This window comes from Camellia sinensis, chromosome 5 (genome assembly GCF_055761805.1).
Source record: "Camellia sinensis isolate YWXY chromosome 5, ASM5576180v1, whole genome shotgun sequence".
Classification (NCBI taxonomy): Eukaryota; Viridiplantae; Streptophyta; class Magnoliopsida; order Ericales; family Theaceae; genus Camellia; species Camellia sinensis.
In genome coordinates this window covers 182,927,390-182,945,255 of record NC_138965.1, presented here as the reverse complement: position 1 = coordinate 182,945,255, position 17,866 = coordinate 182,927,390, and the positions used below count along the sequence as shown (strand labels likewise).

At 40.6% G+C, this 17,866-nt stretch overlaps 1 protein-coding gene across 1 annotated transcript; it reads left to right on the top strand.

Moving 5' to 3' along the window:
• Positions 1–6,216: 6,216 nt before the first annotated feature.
• Positions 6,217–10,648, top strand: LOC114311533 (mediator of RNA polymerase II transcription subunit 23-like). The gene is made up of 4 exons (XM_082872381.1): positions 6,217–6,359; positions 8,132–8,316; positions 8,489–9,241; positions 10,425–10,648. The coding sequence occupies exons 1-4, from the start codon at positions 6,217–6,219 to the stop codon at positions 10,631–10,633; spliced, it is 1,290 nt and encodes a 429-aa protein (XP_082728507.1). The 3' UTR covers positions 10,634–10,648.
• The last annotated feature ends 7,218 nt before the right edge of the window (positions 10,649–17,866 follow it).

The window sequence follows — 17,866 nt, the reverse complement described above, 5'->3', positions numbered from 1 at the left end:
TGATCGAAACAATAGTAACAATCTTAAAATCCGTTGATTCACACAAGACTACCAGAAATAAGACTCCTCTTTAGACCCGTTGATTCCCAAGAATACCGAGTTTAAAGGCTCAACTAAAGTTGATTCACACAGAATTAACCAAAGTTGGAACAAAGAGCAATAAAACTCAAAATACATTAATCATAAAAAACTGAAGAGCCCTAAGGCTTACACCCATTATTTATAAGCAAAATAGACCTAACTTAACTAGGAAACAACCAGAATTAGCAACTACCGAAATATAGACTTAACTTAATTAGAAAACAACCAGAATTGGCAACTACCATAATGCAATACGGACATAAGGAAACTAAATAACTAAATAATTCCATAACAATATTAATTTTAAAATAATAAAATAAAAATACTTATAAACTGAGCACTGGCTTGCCTCTGGCATGTTCAAGCGTGTTGAACTGCAAAAGGCTCTTGGAAATCATCTCTCTTGGAAGGAAAGGTGACGTCCTATAAACTGTAACATAGCTTGCAAAAATCTGTAGAACATAATTTGCTTGTTATGGTCAAGGTTATGCACTGTGTAAGTTAATGAGTGAGATTTATTCATGACAACCCACAGTAATTAAACAAAACTAAATAAATAAAGTACTGGTTTTCCTTTGGATTATTCAATCATGTTGAACAGCAGAAAGATCTTGCAAATCATCTCTCTTGGAAGAACTGACATCTTGTAAACTACAACATACCTTGCAAGAATCTCTAGAACATATTGTTTGATAAGATGAAGGTTCTGCACTCAAGTTGCAAGTTAAAACTTAACGAGTGAGACTCATTCATGATATTCTATGAAAATTAACAAATAAAACATAAACAAAACACAAAGAAAATTTTTTTTTCTCTCTTTATCGTATTTCAATACAATGACCGCGAGATCATATTTTGGTTATATTCAACATATAGCAACTGTTACTTCCATGAATATCTCTCCATACAATAGTAACTTTAGAATGCTGTCACTTTGATACTCCTCGGAGATGTTTAGAGGAGAAGACATGCTGATGGAATGAACGAATAAACTTTCAAAAAGTATGGAACAAAATATGCATAATGTTCTTTTAGATTACTGGGGTAGTAGCAATATCGATTCCAAACTAAGCCAGAGCCACTACTCATCACAACCGAATCCTCAGACCAATCAACATAGGTGTCATACTCCTTGGGGGGTCAAATTTTGCAATAAATCGCAGATACTTTTCCCACGCAAAAAAGCCTTCATGGCATGGACACAAGCCATGTAATTCAAACCATTCACTTCTTTGTAGTAATCATTCTTGTGCGGGGGTGATTTCCGCACTATGAAGAAGGGTTGAACTTCGTGGATGAACACCGTGCTCCGGGAATTGAAGATCTGCACAGAGTAACAAACGGTGAGGCTGCCCGACCGGGGTTTGGTCGGAAACCCCTCCGATGGTAAAGTCAGGGACTCAGGGAGAGGAAAAAGAGAGAATACAAAGAGTATATGTGTTGAGTGTGTCCATTTTCGGATCCCTTCTGAGTGAATAGTGTTCACCTTTTATAGGAGAAGGTTGTTTGTCGTTCAAGTCCTTCTCTCTCCGCCATCTGTCCAACGTGTCTTATTCGTGGTCGTCTCCTATTGGAGGAGGACGACCACTCCGCCTGACACTCGGGTGCAGGTCTGTTTTGTTTGTCTCATTAGCGGACATCTCTCATTGGAAGAGGACGACCACTCTGCCTGCCATTCAGACGCAGGTCTGTCATATATGCTCCTTGTCCCTCTGCACCTCCATGTCTCCACGTTATGTTCACACAGAGGGAGAGGAGCAGAGTTGTTTGTCTCTAGTGGACCCAAGAAAGATCTTCAGTGAATTGGCCTTCTCTAAGTTGGTCTGCTCTAGAACGGTTGTCCAATCAGGAGGTCCAACATGTTGCTCAACCCACTTCGGAGTGGTTCTGTCCATCCAGAAGGTCCAATATGTTGCTCAACCCACTTCGGAGTGGTTCTGTCCATCCAGAAGGTCCAATATGTTGCTCAACCCACTTCGGAGTGGTTCTGTCCATCCAGAAGGTCCACCATGTTGCTCGACCCACTTTGGAGTGACGCTCGTACATTGGGCCGAACTCCTATGATTGTCTTACTTCGGAGCAAGTGTTGGCCATAGGGCCGAGGTCCGACCTAGCTCCACCTTGGAGTGAGTATTGCATTGGGCCTAGCACCAAGACTTGATTAATTTTCACCCACTTCATTTGCCCCCCTGGCTTACGCTTACATTTGGCGAAGCGGAAGCCAATTCTGTCACCAACTTCGAAGTTTGGGTGATCACAACTTAATTTGAGCTCCATGAGCTGGATTAAAAATTATTGTTCGGTCTAACGTATGCGTCTGCCCAATGTTTTGTAGCTCGGTTGGGCCCCCAAACTAAATGTGTCTTCACTAGCCTCGTAATTGTCTAGCTTGGTGTTTTTTTTTTTCTCAGTCGGATGAGCATCATTGCTTGACTTGAAAAAAATATATATGCAGAATAGTATATATATATATATTTTTGCAGTGTTCGTCGATTGGGCCGAGCAACACAGCGACGCTTCAAAGCAGGCCAAGTGTGCTTTATCACAGCTTTGTTCTAATTTGAAAGACATTCGCTATCTTTTTGCTCGGTCCTACTTGTAAGAGATAAATTGGTGTTGGTCTCAATGCTTGGTCGACCAAGTCCTGCCCCTCCATTCTGCTCGGTCTCGAAGCATAGCTTGCTAACATTGCTTGGTCATGCGGATCATGCACCATTTTCTTGTTTGGACATGATTAACACGTCCATTTGTTCAGCTCGTTTCTTCATATATTAGTCGGTCGTTTTACCTTCAGCTTAAGGATTGTCCGTCACTTAGTTAGTTGGCCGTAGCAGCTTGTTTGCATAATTTTTGTTTTTCAACACTGAGTTGCTTGGTCGGCCCTAGCAGCTTTGGCGTTGCGAGTTTGCATTTTTTAATTCGGTTTCTCTACCACCAAGCTACTGTCAATGTTAGCACCTCTTATCTTGAGAGTTGTCTAGCACATAGTCGTTATAGTCTTGGTATCGACTTCGATAATATTGACTCTCGTCGGGCACTGCACTCCTTCGACATTTGCTTGTTGTTTGTAGTGTATTTATTTGGTAGAATGTTGCACTTCCAACTTTGTTTGTTGTCAATCTTTTGGTTGTTTACTCGAGCTATGAAACTTGGTCTTGCTTAGCTAGTTTTGACTTGCTTCCTTTGCTCGGTCCATTTTGGAGTGGATGTTAGGCGTCCAATCAGCCACTATTGCTTGGTCCACTTTGGAGTGAGCATTGAGCATCCGACCAACTTTCATTGCTCAGCCTTTGTTGCTCGGCCTAGGCATTGGGTGTCTGACCAACTTCTGCTGCTCGGCCCAGTCGTTGGGTGTCCGACCAACTTTTGTTGCTCGGCCCAAGCGTTGGGCGTCTGACCAACTTCTACTGCTTAGCCCAGGCATTGGACGTCCGATCAACTTTTGTTGCTTGGCCCAAGCGTCGGGAGTCCAACCAACTTCTATTGCTCGGCCCAGGCATTGGGCGTCCAACCAACTTTTGTTGCTCGGTCCACTTCAAAGTGAGCATTAGGTGTCCGGCTAACTTTCGTTGCTCGGCCCACTTCGGAATGGGTGTTGGGCATCCAATTAACATCCATTGCTCGGCGCGCTTAAGAGTAGGCATTGGGTACCCAACCAACCGTTGTTGCTCGGTCGAAGCGTTGGGCGTCTGACCAACTTCTATTGCTCGGCCCAAGCATTGGGCGTCCGACAAACTTTTATTGCTCGGCCCAGGCATTGGGCGTCCGACAAACTTTTGTTGCTCGGTCTACTTCAGAGTGAGCATTGGGCGTCCGACCAACTTCCATTGCTCGGCCCACTTCAGAATGGGTGTTGGGCGTCCAATTAACTTCTGTTGCTCGGCCCAAGCTTTAGGCGTCTAACTAACTTCTATTGCTCGGCCCAAGCATTGGGCGTTTGACCAACTTCTATTGCTCGGCCCAGGCATTGGGCGTCCGACAAACTTTTATTGCTCGGCCCAGGCATTGGGCGTCCGACAAACTTTTGTTGCTCGGTCTACTTCAGAGTGAGCATTGGGCGTCCAATTAACTTCTGTTTCTCGGCCCAAGCTTTAGGGGTCTAACTAACTTCTATTGCTCGGCCCAAGCATTGGGCGTTTGACCAACTTTTGCTGCTCGGCCTACTTCGAAGTGGACGTTCGGAGTCCAACCAACCTCCATTGCTTAGCTCGCTTCAAAGTGGGCGTTGGGCATCCAACCAACCTCTATTGTTCATCCCTCTTTGTAGCTCTTCCACTTCGTATCACCTTCGTTAGGCTGAGGTCCTTTTGTAATGAAACTTTAAGTTAATAAAGTATCTTTGAAATTTTCCAAGTGTTGGACTTGTAACTCGAACTTTCAATTTCTTCATGTTTATGTTGTTTGCCCCCAGTCGAGCAACAAGGATGTAGCCCTACATTGTTCGTTGTTCGACTAGACTTCGCCTTATGCCTTTGAAAAGTTAAGTTGCTCTTCCAGTCGAGCAATAATAGGGAAACCTTGCAATATTTCCCGTTTGGCCTTAATTGAATTAGTTGTCTTGCCCCCAATCGATCATCATTGTTCGGCCGTTACTTGACTCGGTTACACCTCTGTTTATCGCACTTTGGAGTAGAGAGCAAGCTTTGACCTAGCTTCTGTTCAGACTTCATTGTAGAGGGCTCGGTTTAACCTAGCTCTTGTTCGGTCCACTTCGGAGTGGCATTTGTTCGGCACACTTTGGAGTAGACGGCTAGGTTGAACCTATCTTCTTTTTGGCCTACGTTGGGTGGCCTCTATTCAACCCACCTCTTAGTGAAGGACTAGCTTCGATCTAACTTCTGTTTGGCACACTTCAGAGTGGCTTTCGTTCGTCGCACTTCGGGGTGGACAGTTAGGTTTAACCTAGCTTCTATTCGGCCTATATTGGAGTGGCCTTTGTTCGGCCCACATCGAACTGGTCAACTAGGATCAACCTAGACCTTTGTTAGGCCCACACTAAGGTGGTCGGCTGGGATCGGTCCAGACCTTTGTTAGGCCCACGTCAAGGTGGTCGACTGGGATCAGCCCAGACCTTTGTTAGGCCCACGTCAAGGTGGTCGACTGGGATCAGCCCAGACCTTTGTTAGGCCCACACTAAGGTGGTCGGCTGGGATCGATCCAGACCTTTGTTAGGCCCACGTCAAGGTGGTCGACTGGGATCAGCCCAGACCTTTGTTAGGTCCACACTAAGGGGGTTGGCTGGGATTGGCCTAGACCTTTGTTAGGCCCACATCAATGTAGCCGGCTGGGATTAACCCAAACTTATGTTTTGGTTGTACCATACCCTTGTTTGTTGTTTTCTCCATCAATGGAGTCTTTCCTTCCAATAAATGGAACAACTCAATTGCGAGGATATGGTAGAGCTTCACCACATCTAAACTTTGTTTCGTCAATACAGATCTCATATTTCAGAAGACTCAGGAGCATCTATCCTTTGTCATTCGTCTTCTCCATCATTGGAGTTCTTCCGTCTAGTCGGTGGGACAACTGAATAGTATTGATACAAATCTAGTATTTTGACACTATTAGGATTATTGGTTCTTTATCATTCGTCTTCTCCAATTGGAGTCCTTCCGTCTAGATGATGAGACGAGTCAGTAACAATGATGCAGTGGTGTTCCATCGTATTTGGACTTTGTTCTTCGATGCAAATCTGGTCCTCCAACACTTTCATAAAATATAGTCCTTTATCGATCATCATCTCTTTCATCGGAGTCCTTTAGAATGAGGCATTAGAATGACTAAACAATAGTATAGTGGTGTACGTCGTGTCTAGACTTCATCTGTCGGTGCAGATCTGGTCTCTCTATATCCATTAGTGCAGATCTAGTTTTCCGGCACTCTTCGAAGTGTTAATTTGTTATCCTTTGTCTTCTCTGTCAACAAAGTCCTTTTCCACAGTGGCAACAAAGGTATGTCTTTCGTTCCCCTCACCAGAGCTTGTCATAGAACAGTGTGGTACTCTCTCCCTTTGGTCGCGGTTGTCTCTATCAAGGGAGCTATGTTGGGGTGACTCGCCGACGATGACATGACGTTGCTCTACTACATCGGTGCTCTATTCGTTAAGGTCTGCAAGGTCTTCATGCCTTCTAGGGAATGCTGGACCGTTATCTTTGGTTCTCTCTGTCATTGGAGTCCTCTCTGCTAGCCCAGAATGGGGTGTATCTTCGATTCCCATCGCCGGAGGTCGTCACAAAGCAAACAGTGGTTTTCCCACAGACGGCGCCAATTGTGCGGGGGTGATTTCCGCACTATGAAGAAGAGTTGAACTTCGTGGATGAACACCGTGCTCCGGGAATTGAAGATCTGCACAGAGTAACAAACGGTGAGGCTGCCCGACCGGGGTTTGGTCGGAAACCCCTCCGATGGTAAAGTCAGGGACTCAGGGAGAGGAAAAAGAGAGAATACAAAGAGTATATGTGTTGAGTGTGTCCATTTTCGGATCCCTTCTGAGTGAATAGTGTTCACCTTTTATAGGAGAAGGTTGTTTGTCGTTCAAGTCCTTCTCTCTCCGCCATCTGTCCAACGTGTCTTATTCGTGGTCGTCTCCTATTGGAGGAGGACGACCACTCCGCCTGACACTCGGGTGCAGGTCTGTTTTGTTTGTCTCATTAGCGGACATCTCTCATTGGAAGAGGACGACCACTCCGCCTGCCATTCAGACGCAGGTCTGTCATATATGCTCCTTGTCCCTCTGCACCTCCATGTCTCCACGTTATGTTCATACAGAGGGAGAGGAGCAGAGTTGTTTGTCTCTAGTGGACCCAAGAAAGATCTTCAGTGAATTGGCCTTCTCTAAGTTGGTCTGCTCTAGAACGGTTGTCCAATCAGGAGGTCCAACATGTTGCTCAACCCACTTCGGAGTGGTTCTGTCCATCCAGAAGGTCCAATATGTTGCTCAACCCACTTCGGAGTGGTTCTGTCCATCCAGAAGGTCCAATATGTTGCTCAACCCACTTCGGAGTGGTTCTGTCCATCCAGAAGGTCCACCATGTTGCTCGACCCACTTTGGAGTGACGCTCGTACATTGGGCCGAACTCCTATGATTGTCTTACTTCGGAGCAAGTGTTGGCCATAGGGCCGAGGTCCGACCTAGCTCCACCTTGGAGTGAGTATTGCATTGGGCCTAGCACCAAGACTTGATTAATTTTCACCCACTTCAATTCTTGTCAAACCTTGTGGTTGTTTCATGTAAATTTTCTCTTCTAGATCACCATGAAGGAAGGCTATCTTCACATCCATTAGAATCGTACTCAATTTTTTTGTATAACTTTGCCATTCAGGCATTCAGTTTTTAACTCAGATTTTAACTATTAATAATCAAGGGACAGAAATATTAAAGGATGGCGTCTTCCTTGAACCAAATTGGAATTTCACCACTCCTGAGATGTTCATCAAAATTATTTATTTATTTTATGTCATAGTAAAGTATATTAGATTTTAGGTTATGAGCAATATTTTCAATTCTCTTTACTGCGAAGTCCATATGGGCATCATCATGGATTTGTATAGCTGACAAGTTTTTGCCCACTTGCACACAGATATCATAGGTTTGAAGATTTTAATATCTATTCCTCCAATCCCAAAGATTAAAATATACTTTCATGGCTTGTCAATATCCAACCACCATGTACAAAGCACCTTGAGGACATATAATCAAATTGTTTGGTATATAGTTGGGTTGAAAGCATTTTGTGATGGACTTGTACGTGCCACCCCTTAAGTTTATTAAACTGAACACCATTTTTCAGGGAAAGAGACGTAAAATTGACATTGTCTCCCAGAAAGCATTGGCGTAACCATTTTTAAGTGACTGAATAAATTCCTGTTCCTCTTCTGGCTTCTCATAAATGTAGTCATGAGATCCCTTTTTCCCATTATTTTTGTTAATGCATATATTTCTTTCTATCTAGACTATTTTTTTGCTCTATCTTTGTAAACTGTGCAATTTCATTTGATTTGATTGCCTGCACTGTATTGACTCTTGTTTTTCTCATCTTGCACTACACAGGTATCCCACATTCTTTGATGATATCACTGCACGTTTGCTTCCAGTCATCCCCTTAATCATCTATAGACTTATTGAAAATGATGCCACAGACTTTGCTGACAGAGTTCTGCAGTTGTTTTCCACATTTCTTCACTATTACCCCCTAAATTTTACATTTGTTCGTGATATACTTGCATATTTCTATGGTCATCTTCCGGGAAAGCTTATTCTCCGAATACTGAATGTACTGGATCTTAAAAAGGTAATGGTGAATCTCCTCCCCCCTCCACCTTCTTTGCCCCCCACCCCTCTCTACTTTGGTCGTTGCTGCTGCCTCATTTGTTCCTTCTTGTTGCGTTTCAGATCCCATTTTCTGAGTCATTGCCCAGCATATTAACTCATCAAATGCTGCCATTTGCCCACCATTGGACTACCTTGCAACTCTTTTATTAGGTATTGTGAATAATGTCATTCCTCCTTTAAATAATAGCTCAAAAACTGTCTCACTGGGGGATGCTTCAAGTAATTCCCTCCGTGCACGCAAGAATTCAGCGACTTCTCAGCCCGGACCAACAAATGCTTCCGAAGGCCAGAAAGCATTCTATCAAATCCAAGATCCAGGGACACATACTCAGCTGATGCTTGAAACAGCAGTCATAGAAATATTCTCTCTTCCTGTATCTGCGTCCCAGATTGTATCATCACTAGTTCAAATTGTTGTGCACATACAACCAACACTAATCCAATCTAGCAATGGTCTGCATGGTGCTCCTAATGGTGTTGGGCAAGGTTCTGTTTTACCAACTTCCCCTTCAGGAGGAAGCACTGATTCCTTGAACGCAAGTAGACCAACTCCTTCTGTCTCAGGAATTAACACCTCTAACTTTGTTTCCCGAAGTGGCTATACATGCCAGCAGTTGTCTTGTTTGCTCATCCAAGCTTGCGGTCTTTTATTGGCTCAACTCCCTACAGATTTTCACATACAACTCTATATGGAGGCATCGCATCTAATAAAAGAGAGTTGGTGGCTTACTGATGGGAAGAGGTCATTTGGAGAACTAGACTCTGCTGTTGGTTATGCTTTGCTTGATCCAACATGGGCTGCCCAAGATAATACCTCAACAGCCATTGGTATGTGCTTGATAACTTTGGTTTTGTATTGATAAATTTTACCCATGGTTATTAAAATCGCAATCCGGATTGTAAGATTCATACGATCCTACAATCCTAGATTGCTAAAACGATCCAGATCGTTGTAGGATTAATGTTATAACAGGATCACCAGTAGGATCGTAGATTTTGTGATTTTTCACCTTATTTTTAATATGTGTCATTCTAATTTGTATTTTTATCTTTTTTTTAATAGAAAGTAGGATCTTACGATCCTCAATCCGATCCTGCAATCCAATTCACGAGATCCTCTCACCGATCCTACCTAGGATACCGATTTTAACAACCTTGATTTTACCATGTCTTTGGTGTTGATATTTTATCTCTATATTTATTTTGCTTTTTTCTTTTCATCCTCTAATGATGAGGGTGCTGTCTAGCCATTTCATTTTTCTGTATGTATAAGCAATATATAAATCTATTGCCTTCATTCACTGTTGGGGGCAATGAAGCTGCCTCGAAGTCATTTTCTTTTCAATGGCAAATTGAATAAATTAGAACACAGTACGAGAACATTGTTTTTTGTGTGCTTGTGACAACTAATTAGTTTTTAATTGCCTGATCATAAACTTTTGCTCACATGAACACAATTTATAGCTCAAACCTTCTGCTAAAACATATAGCAGTGAGTTATAACTTCTCTAGGATTGAAGCAGAGTAATAATGAAAGTCAAATTGTTTCAGTTCAGTGTATTATCTAAGCTAACAAACAATGTTTTACGTTCTTTGAGGTAGCCATGATCTAGTTCTTTTCAAACTGATCAGCTAAACATTCATCACCATGAACCATTTCAAGTTTTAAGGATTAATTGTTTCTTACATTATAATTAGCATGCTTGATTGGGTGAATTAGAGCATGGGATTGGGATTATTAATCCATGAGCCCAATTATCCTATGTTTGTTTTAACATTTTGGTTTAGGATTATTAATCCAATGGATAATTAATCCAATAAATTTGTAGGATTATTAGTAATGGGATAAGGGTGGGATTATTAATCCAATGAATATTAATCCAATTGGATAATGAATACCACACTAATTTAATAGCATTATTAATACTTCACTATTAGTCTTGTGAATCAAACATGACCTATGTGTTTTTGATTGACCCTCGATCCTGTAATGTGATCATTTTTTTGCTAGGTAACATTGTGGCCCTGCTTCACTCTTTCTTTAGTAATCTTCCACAAGAATGGCTAGAAGGAACACACCTTATCATAAAGCATCTCAGGCCAGTTACATCAGTTGCAGTGTTGAGAATAGTATTCCGTATTATGGGTCCGTTGCTTCCACGATTGGCCAATGCACATGCTCTTTTCAATAAGGTCAGAAAATTACTGATTAATTTCTAGTTTAATTCTTTGAATTTCAGTATCTGGTATTCAACAATGAATTTTGTTTCCAATCTGATTTAACCTCATTACACTTGCTACATAGGCAATGGTAGGCCTTGTGTCAGACTGATAGGTGTACTTGTACACCAAGGATCCTCTAGAGTGAAATTTCCCTAAAGTTTCTTAGAGTGTTACATTGTGTGGTTGAGATTTACTGACAAGTCACATCAGAAAAATTGATGTGACTTGTCAGTAAATCCCAATCACACAATGTAGCACTCTAGGAAACTTTAGAGAAAAATCACTCTAGAGGATCCTTGCTCAGTACGTAACTAACCTCCAATATTTCCAAGCAGCAGTCAGAGAATTCTTACAATCTCTTCGCAACTTATAGTGACTCAATAGTTTGTCACCATGCTAAAGTGCATATATTCTTGTCTTGTTCAGAGATCTAGTACTCATATCCTCTATGAAATAAAGATGACTTTGTTTAAAACCATCCTCTATGATTTGAATGTGTTAATATAAAACTAGCCTTAGTTCTTAGCCTGGATCTAACTCCTCTATGCTAAAGCGAAGCACCCACCAATGGCAAGGCCTCCTTAAGGGCTAGATAAGTCAATCTGGCCCAAGATGCGTTCATTGACCAAACCACCATAGGAATGGAGACCTTGCAATAGGCAATGGGAAAAAGTCATTAATCGTAGGCATATTTTATTGGAGAGGAATTTGAAAATAAAAGAAAAGGGAAAAAAGTAAAATAGTATGTGAAATTAAGCAATAACAGGGTCTAGAGGTTATGTTTGGTTGGGAAATTTGGAGAGGAATTTGAAAAGAAAAAGGAAAAAAGTATGTGAAATTAAGTGAAATTTAGGTATATTTTATTCACATTTCACTTGTCTTTTCTATTTTCCTTTCCAAATTCCTCCTCATATTCCTCCTCAAATCTCCTAACTAAACACAACATTAAGAGAATTTCTTATTAACTTCTTTTTGTAGGCTATAGATAATATTACATGTTACATAGCATAGAAATCCTTAGCACCTGAACTACAAATCCATACGCATTTCTACCAATTTATACCCAGTATAACTAGTGCAGAAGGCTGCTGCTATGAAAGAGGTAGTCGGTAAAATCCTCCAAAGAGAAATATATATATGTCTCCCAATGGTTCACCAAATTTAAGGACTGGCACCTAGACCACACTTTTCTAAAAAGGGAAATGAAGGAGACCCTTTTTTGGGAGACATTCACAATTTCTAAAGTAATTTACGCTACTTATTTATGTATGGAATACACATCATGAGTAATGTGGATTAATTGTTGATTTAAAAAACAAAAGATAATATAATAATAAATAGTTTGATATGTTATATTTGCTGGGTTAATTTATATATATATATATATATATAATATGAAATTGCAATGAAAACTTGACATGATAATGGAGGAGACATGTTCAAATATATATTATATGAGTTAATACAGATATTGATCAAGAACTCAGAAAAATAAGGTACAGTGATATTTCTATATTATTTCTCGTACATATCATTTGTTATTGTTTTTCTTTTATTTGGGTTGGTTTCTTTAAACAATTGTTGACAGATAAACTAATTGAAGTGGAAATCTTTGAATCTACTTTTCCATTACTAGGTAGAGAAAACTGAAAGGCGCTTCTGTTTTTGTTTTTTTTTTTTAGAAAAGAAAATGTACAATTCTAAAAAGTAAAAATAAAAATTCAGAGTTTGAGTCATTTAACAAAATAAATTTTCAATTTAAATCTTAATCTTTTGATTTATTTTTAATTTAAACCATTTGTCTATTCTGTTAAGTAAAATCAACTAAAAAAATCGTATTTTAGTTATTAAACTCATTGTAGATACATGTAAAATGTCTAAAATATTTTTTTTTTATTGATTTTAATGACTAAAATACTTATTTTTTTTTATTAATTTTATTTAATGAAAATAGGTTAATGATTGAGATTGGAAACAAGTTTTAACTACCATCAGTTAAGAATGTTGCAATCCCAATCACAGAAGAACAAATAATTCTTTAATGGACCACATGTGATTGCCTAGCGTGGATCAACATGTTAAAACGACATCAGTTAATGGTCTTGTTGGCTTTTTGGTTTCCGAAGGTTATTGTTGTAATTGTGAGCGTGCCAGTAAGGATTAATTAATCCTTATAGAAAATTAATTGCCAACCAATTATCAGACGATTGTGTTTTAGTTCTTTCAGCCTCAATGAAGAGGATTTTTACTGGTGTCTTGATTTTGGAGAATTAAACAAATAACAATGAATTGAAAAACAGTCGAAATATTTCATTAAGATAAAAAGATTTACAATGATCCAAACTCAGCCTCGTAGAGGTTTACAGCAACTCTACTTGGAATTGCTCCTATGAAACGAAGTACAGTGCAGGAATTTTAAAGTACAGTAATGTAAAGAACTGTAAATGTAAAAAAAAAAAAAAAACTGTAAATGTAAAGCTGGAAAGGAAAATAAGTATAAAGGACTGGTTTTTTGGATTTGAGTCTAGGGGCTTTTTCTGGGGCCTTCTCTACTATTTATATTGCTCCAGGATGACCATCGAATTGCATTTCCAACCGTCGAACTGCTCCTCCATGATCATCGATCATTTTGCCCCAATATTAACTCCATTACGCCATTACTTGCAATTAAGCTTCCCTCCTAAATTTGAATCTGAAATGCGAGTAACTGTTGAGGCCACGTCACTTTGTATCTCTTTGTTGATCCGTTGCTACTCAGATCTCTTAATAACCAATACTAACTGCCATGTGTACGATCAGGATCGAGGACCTGAATAGTCTTCCTATAGTACCCTTATTTCGCCACGCGTCGAATTGTAATTGGCTTGTACAAAATATGTAGCCAACATTACCCCCCGCACTAATATACCCAATACTTGGTGATATTAGTGGATCAAAGTCTTTTCCCACGTCTTAGAACGTGCATGGTTTCCAGAAATGCAACTGTTATTTATCATCTGCATTAAACTCCCCTTCAATCTTCTGAACACCTCCACCACTTTAGTATTCGAACAGGCCGGTACACTTTTTATGGCCGAATCAATTACCTCCTTCATTGATCGAGCACATAAAGAGTCATATGATGATGTTGTTCCTCCTCGAAAGAACCTTCATGCATTAATTGGCCACCTTTACCCACCCTTCTATATTTAAGTCATGGATGCCTTTGCAGATTACCAACCCTTGGACTTCGAACATATTGCCCTAATCCTTCGATTCAGAAACTTACAAATATGGACATGGGAAGGTCCTTTTCTAACTCATCCTCAGACTACGAACAAACTGCTCTCAATCCTTTGATTCAGAAAGTTGCAAATATGGACATGGGAAGTTTTCCTTCACAGCCCTCTGCATGGGATAAGGCTGCAACTTCTTCCTCTTCTGGGGCTTCTGACTGGACAAACTGGTCAAAACCCGAGGCCTGTGATTTAAGGGAGCGAATCAACCATCACTTTGTTGAGTTTATTGACCCTTTAGAATTCCCTTCCTATGCGCGAAGCTCGGTGGTCTATCCTTACGTGCCCATTGACTACTGACGCAGTTTGGAGGAGAGTTTGCTTGTGGCATGATATACATCTTCCATGCCTACAAAGACAGTACATGTCGCCCGATGCCTAGAAGAGACACAAGGGTACGATCTATCATTCTTAGCCCAGAAGGCGAAGATTTGTTCTTCTGACTGGCTCGATTATATCAATGCCTTTGTTCCTTCTGTCCTTGCTTCACCTCCTAAGATAGAAGCATCCACACCTTCTCTTCCGCCAAGTCCTTGCTGGACAGAGAAACTGAGGCTTGCCCTCTCCTCGGATAAGGTCTTTCCACCTTACAAACCTCCACTTTCCCCTATTCCGGCTGAGCGGAAGCAAGCTTAACTTTTGCTCGCGGCTTTCTCCCACTTGCCCTTCAATATTCTTGAGGACGAAGTCCCTCTTAAGAACTTTCGATGGGCTTGTGATATTCTGACTCGGGGTCACATCCTCAACCCCTTCGCCCAAGCAGAGCTTCACATGTTTTTGGACCAACTTCCATTGCTTCTCCACTGGCATCGGACCTCTATGACCACCACACAATCTTTAGACCAACTTTCGTCCTTTCGAATTCATGCCCAGTACGAAGCAGAAAATTTTATTGAAGAATTCGATAATTTCAAGAATAAAGATTCTGCATACTGGGATGACTTGGATATGGACGAATTGGAACAAGGATTGAGAGAAATAGCTTTCGAAATAAAGGCTGAAGAGCTCTTTTATGAAGTGAGAGCACATCAACTCATGCAGCCAATATTAGAAGAAATAGAGGACAGAATAAAGAAAGAACAGAAATTCATTGATCATAGTTGGACTAAATTTCATGATCTTGTTATTTATTCCATTCCCTATCTTTATAAGCATGAGTTTGTACCCAAGTAAGGCCATTCGATGTAACTGCTTTTGCTTTAATACTACTAAGACTTGTTTTTTTTTTATATGGTTTGATTTTGTCTCCATTTGTCTTTAAAAGCAATTTCAGAGCTTCGAACTGAACAATCTTTTCCTTCGAACCTGGATTCAATCGTTTTAAATGAATATTAACAAAACGACCATGAACTTTTCTAATTTATGGAATGTAGTAGATAGTTTTTTGTTGTTTTTCCATTTGGGATCCATGCTTCGAAACTAACAATCTTACTCTTCAAAACTTGTTTCAATCACAACCAACATATGGTCAATGATTTAATATGATCAATCAGTTTTAAATTGATCTTTTTGTCTTGAACAACAGTCCATACTTTCAAAAATATGGAAGCTCCTTTTGAGGGTTGCACTGTTTTTGTTCAAAAAGGCAACTTTTCTGACTATATATAAACCAACTATTGGTTTCGATGTTTCGAATGCCAATTTCCATTCCTAAGGGATTCCTAGTTTTACTTCGAAGAACATCACTTTCATTGAGAAACCTAAAACAGGTCTTTAATCCCATTCGAAGTAAATGAATACTTGAGTATTCTTACATCCTTAAGCATGGAATGTGCTTCGAAGCTAGCTTCTTAGTTTTGAAGCCGTTGTTATTTGACTTTTGGCGCCAAAATCTGGCTTCGAAGCCAAACATTCTACTTCGAAGTTGGTATCAACATCTAGGATGTGTTCTTCCCTCCAAGAGTATCAATATTGAAGGAAATTCTTCGTATTCGTACTTTTAGTACTTAACGAATTTACGCGATGTGCCTTTCAGATACAAAGGCTTTTGAAACCCTTTTATTCCGCATTCTGAAATCACTTGCTCGCTCAACATACAAACCCTTTACCTCTATTCGTCTCCCACTTCTTTCTACTCCCTTTCCCAGCTTCATCCTTTGAGAAAGCGTTCTATTAATGGCTTCCTCCTCATTGAAAGTGCTAGTTGAAGAGCGTGTGAGCCCATCTGTAGCCCTGAAAAGGCTCATTGATGCAGAATGTGAAAAGTACAAAGTTGGGGAGAAACGTGCCATTGACGGACGCATCTTCATTCCTTGTCGTCATGTGCAACAAGACTATGTGCTTGGCCCCATATTCAAGGAGATTCCTATTGAGCTTCCAACTCTATACCCTCATCTGGAAGACCATTGTCTCCTTTACGAAGGTGGCCTTGACTGGAGAAACTGGAATACGAATCGCCTCCACAGATGCTGGCCCACGGTGAGACCGGAGTGGCAAGAATGGTATGATCGAGTTGTCCCTAGTAGGACCCTGGACCTTCAAGAACTCTGCCTCCTCGACGCCCTCCGATTATCCAGGTTAACCATTTTAGAGGACCCCTTTTTAGTTCCTGCTGCTCTGTATTTTTGGAATTCTGTTTTTAATTTCTTCCAATTCAGATGTGGGATGATGGCCCCTACTGTTCTTGACATTTGCCATCTTTTAGGATTATCTCCTATTGGAACTCCCATTGGACCAGATTATCCTGACCTAGCAGTCCCTTTTTCCCTCATCTCTCTTAACTCATCCTATAGTGATTTTGTCAAGGCTGAGAATAGAAGGGAAGGTCTTGTGACCGATAAGGAATTCTTCTCTTTCTTATTATATTGGCTTTGCAAGTTCCTTTTCTGCACCTCATCTTAAAGAATTATGCTTGAATTTGCCCCTCTTGCCAAAGCCCTTGTTTTACAGAAGATGGTGGCTTCCATACGTTCTAGGTGACGTATATAGAGCCTGCTCTCTTTTCTGTGAGAAACCCTAGATGTCAATCAAGGGGGGCCGATTTGGATTCTTCAGCTTTGGCTTTTTGCTTATTTCCCTGAGTTACAATCCAAATGCCTTAAATTTTTTGAACCAGACCCTCCTACTCATGGCATGAGGCTAGCCAATGCTTCTCTTTATCCTTCTACTTTTGCTTTTTACTTCTCTTTCTTCCACCAACTTTCAGTTTCTCCTCTTTTCTACTACTTTCGTCCCTTCGAACCCACTACTATTGGCCCACTTTGGTTGAAGAATTTCCTAAGTGATAGGCTCTGTGCTTCACCTGTCACAAAGATATATGGGCCTCCATTTTAATCCCCAGAGAATTATTCATTGGGACTATGAACCCCAAAGCTTACAAATGCATTGCTGAGCCTTATTGCCCAGCACAATTTGCTAGACAATTTGGCTTCACTCAGGGGGTCCCAATACCTCTCTGTAGTAACACCAATCTAAGTCTTACCACAAGGGATATGAAAGTTCGAAGGTCCAGACTGGAAGAGGCAACTTCCAAATTTATACAGGACTTGGTCGATTTTGAGTATATCCCCTTCCTTCCCTAAGGTAACTTTTTGAAGAGATACCAAAATTGGTGGGTGACCAATATGGAAGTGCACTTGGCCATTTCCCCTCAAGACCTACTGACGGTGTTGGATGTGCCCAAGCCCAAAGGAGCTGGAGTTGCTACTTCTTCCACTGTTCTAACCACCCCAGTTCCTGTGCCTGCTTCCACACAATCTGCTCCTACTACTTCAACTCCTCCTAGAGTTACTCGGGCCACCTCGAAGAAAGGTATATACCCTCATCTCTTCTCTTTTTACCTTCTTTATAATGCTTTCAGTTTTATCTTTAGTTCTTCTTTTTGTGAAGGTGATGTAGGTGCCTCACAGGAAGACTCTCCTCAGAAGATTCAAGCTCTAAATCTCCTCAAAAGCAAATGACAACAAAAGAAAAGGAGACTTTTACTTGAGCCTGAAAAGGAAGTTTTTGAGGTGCA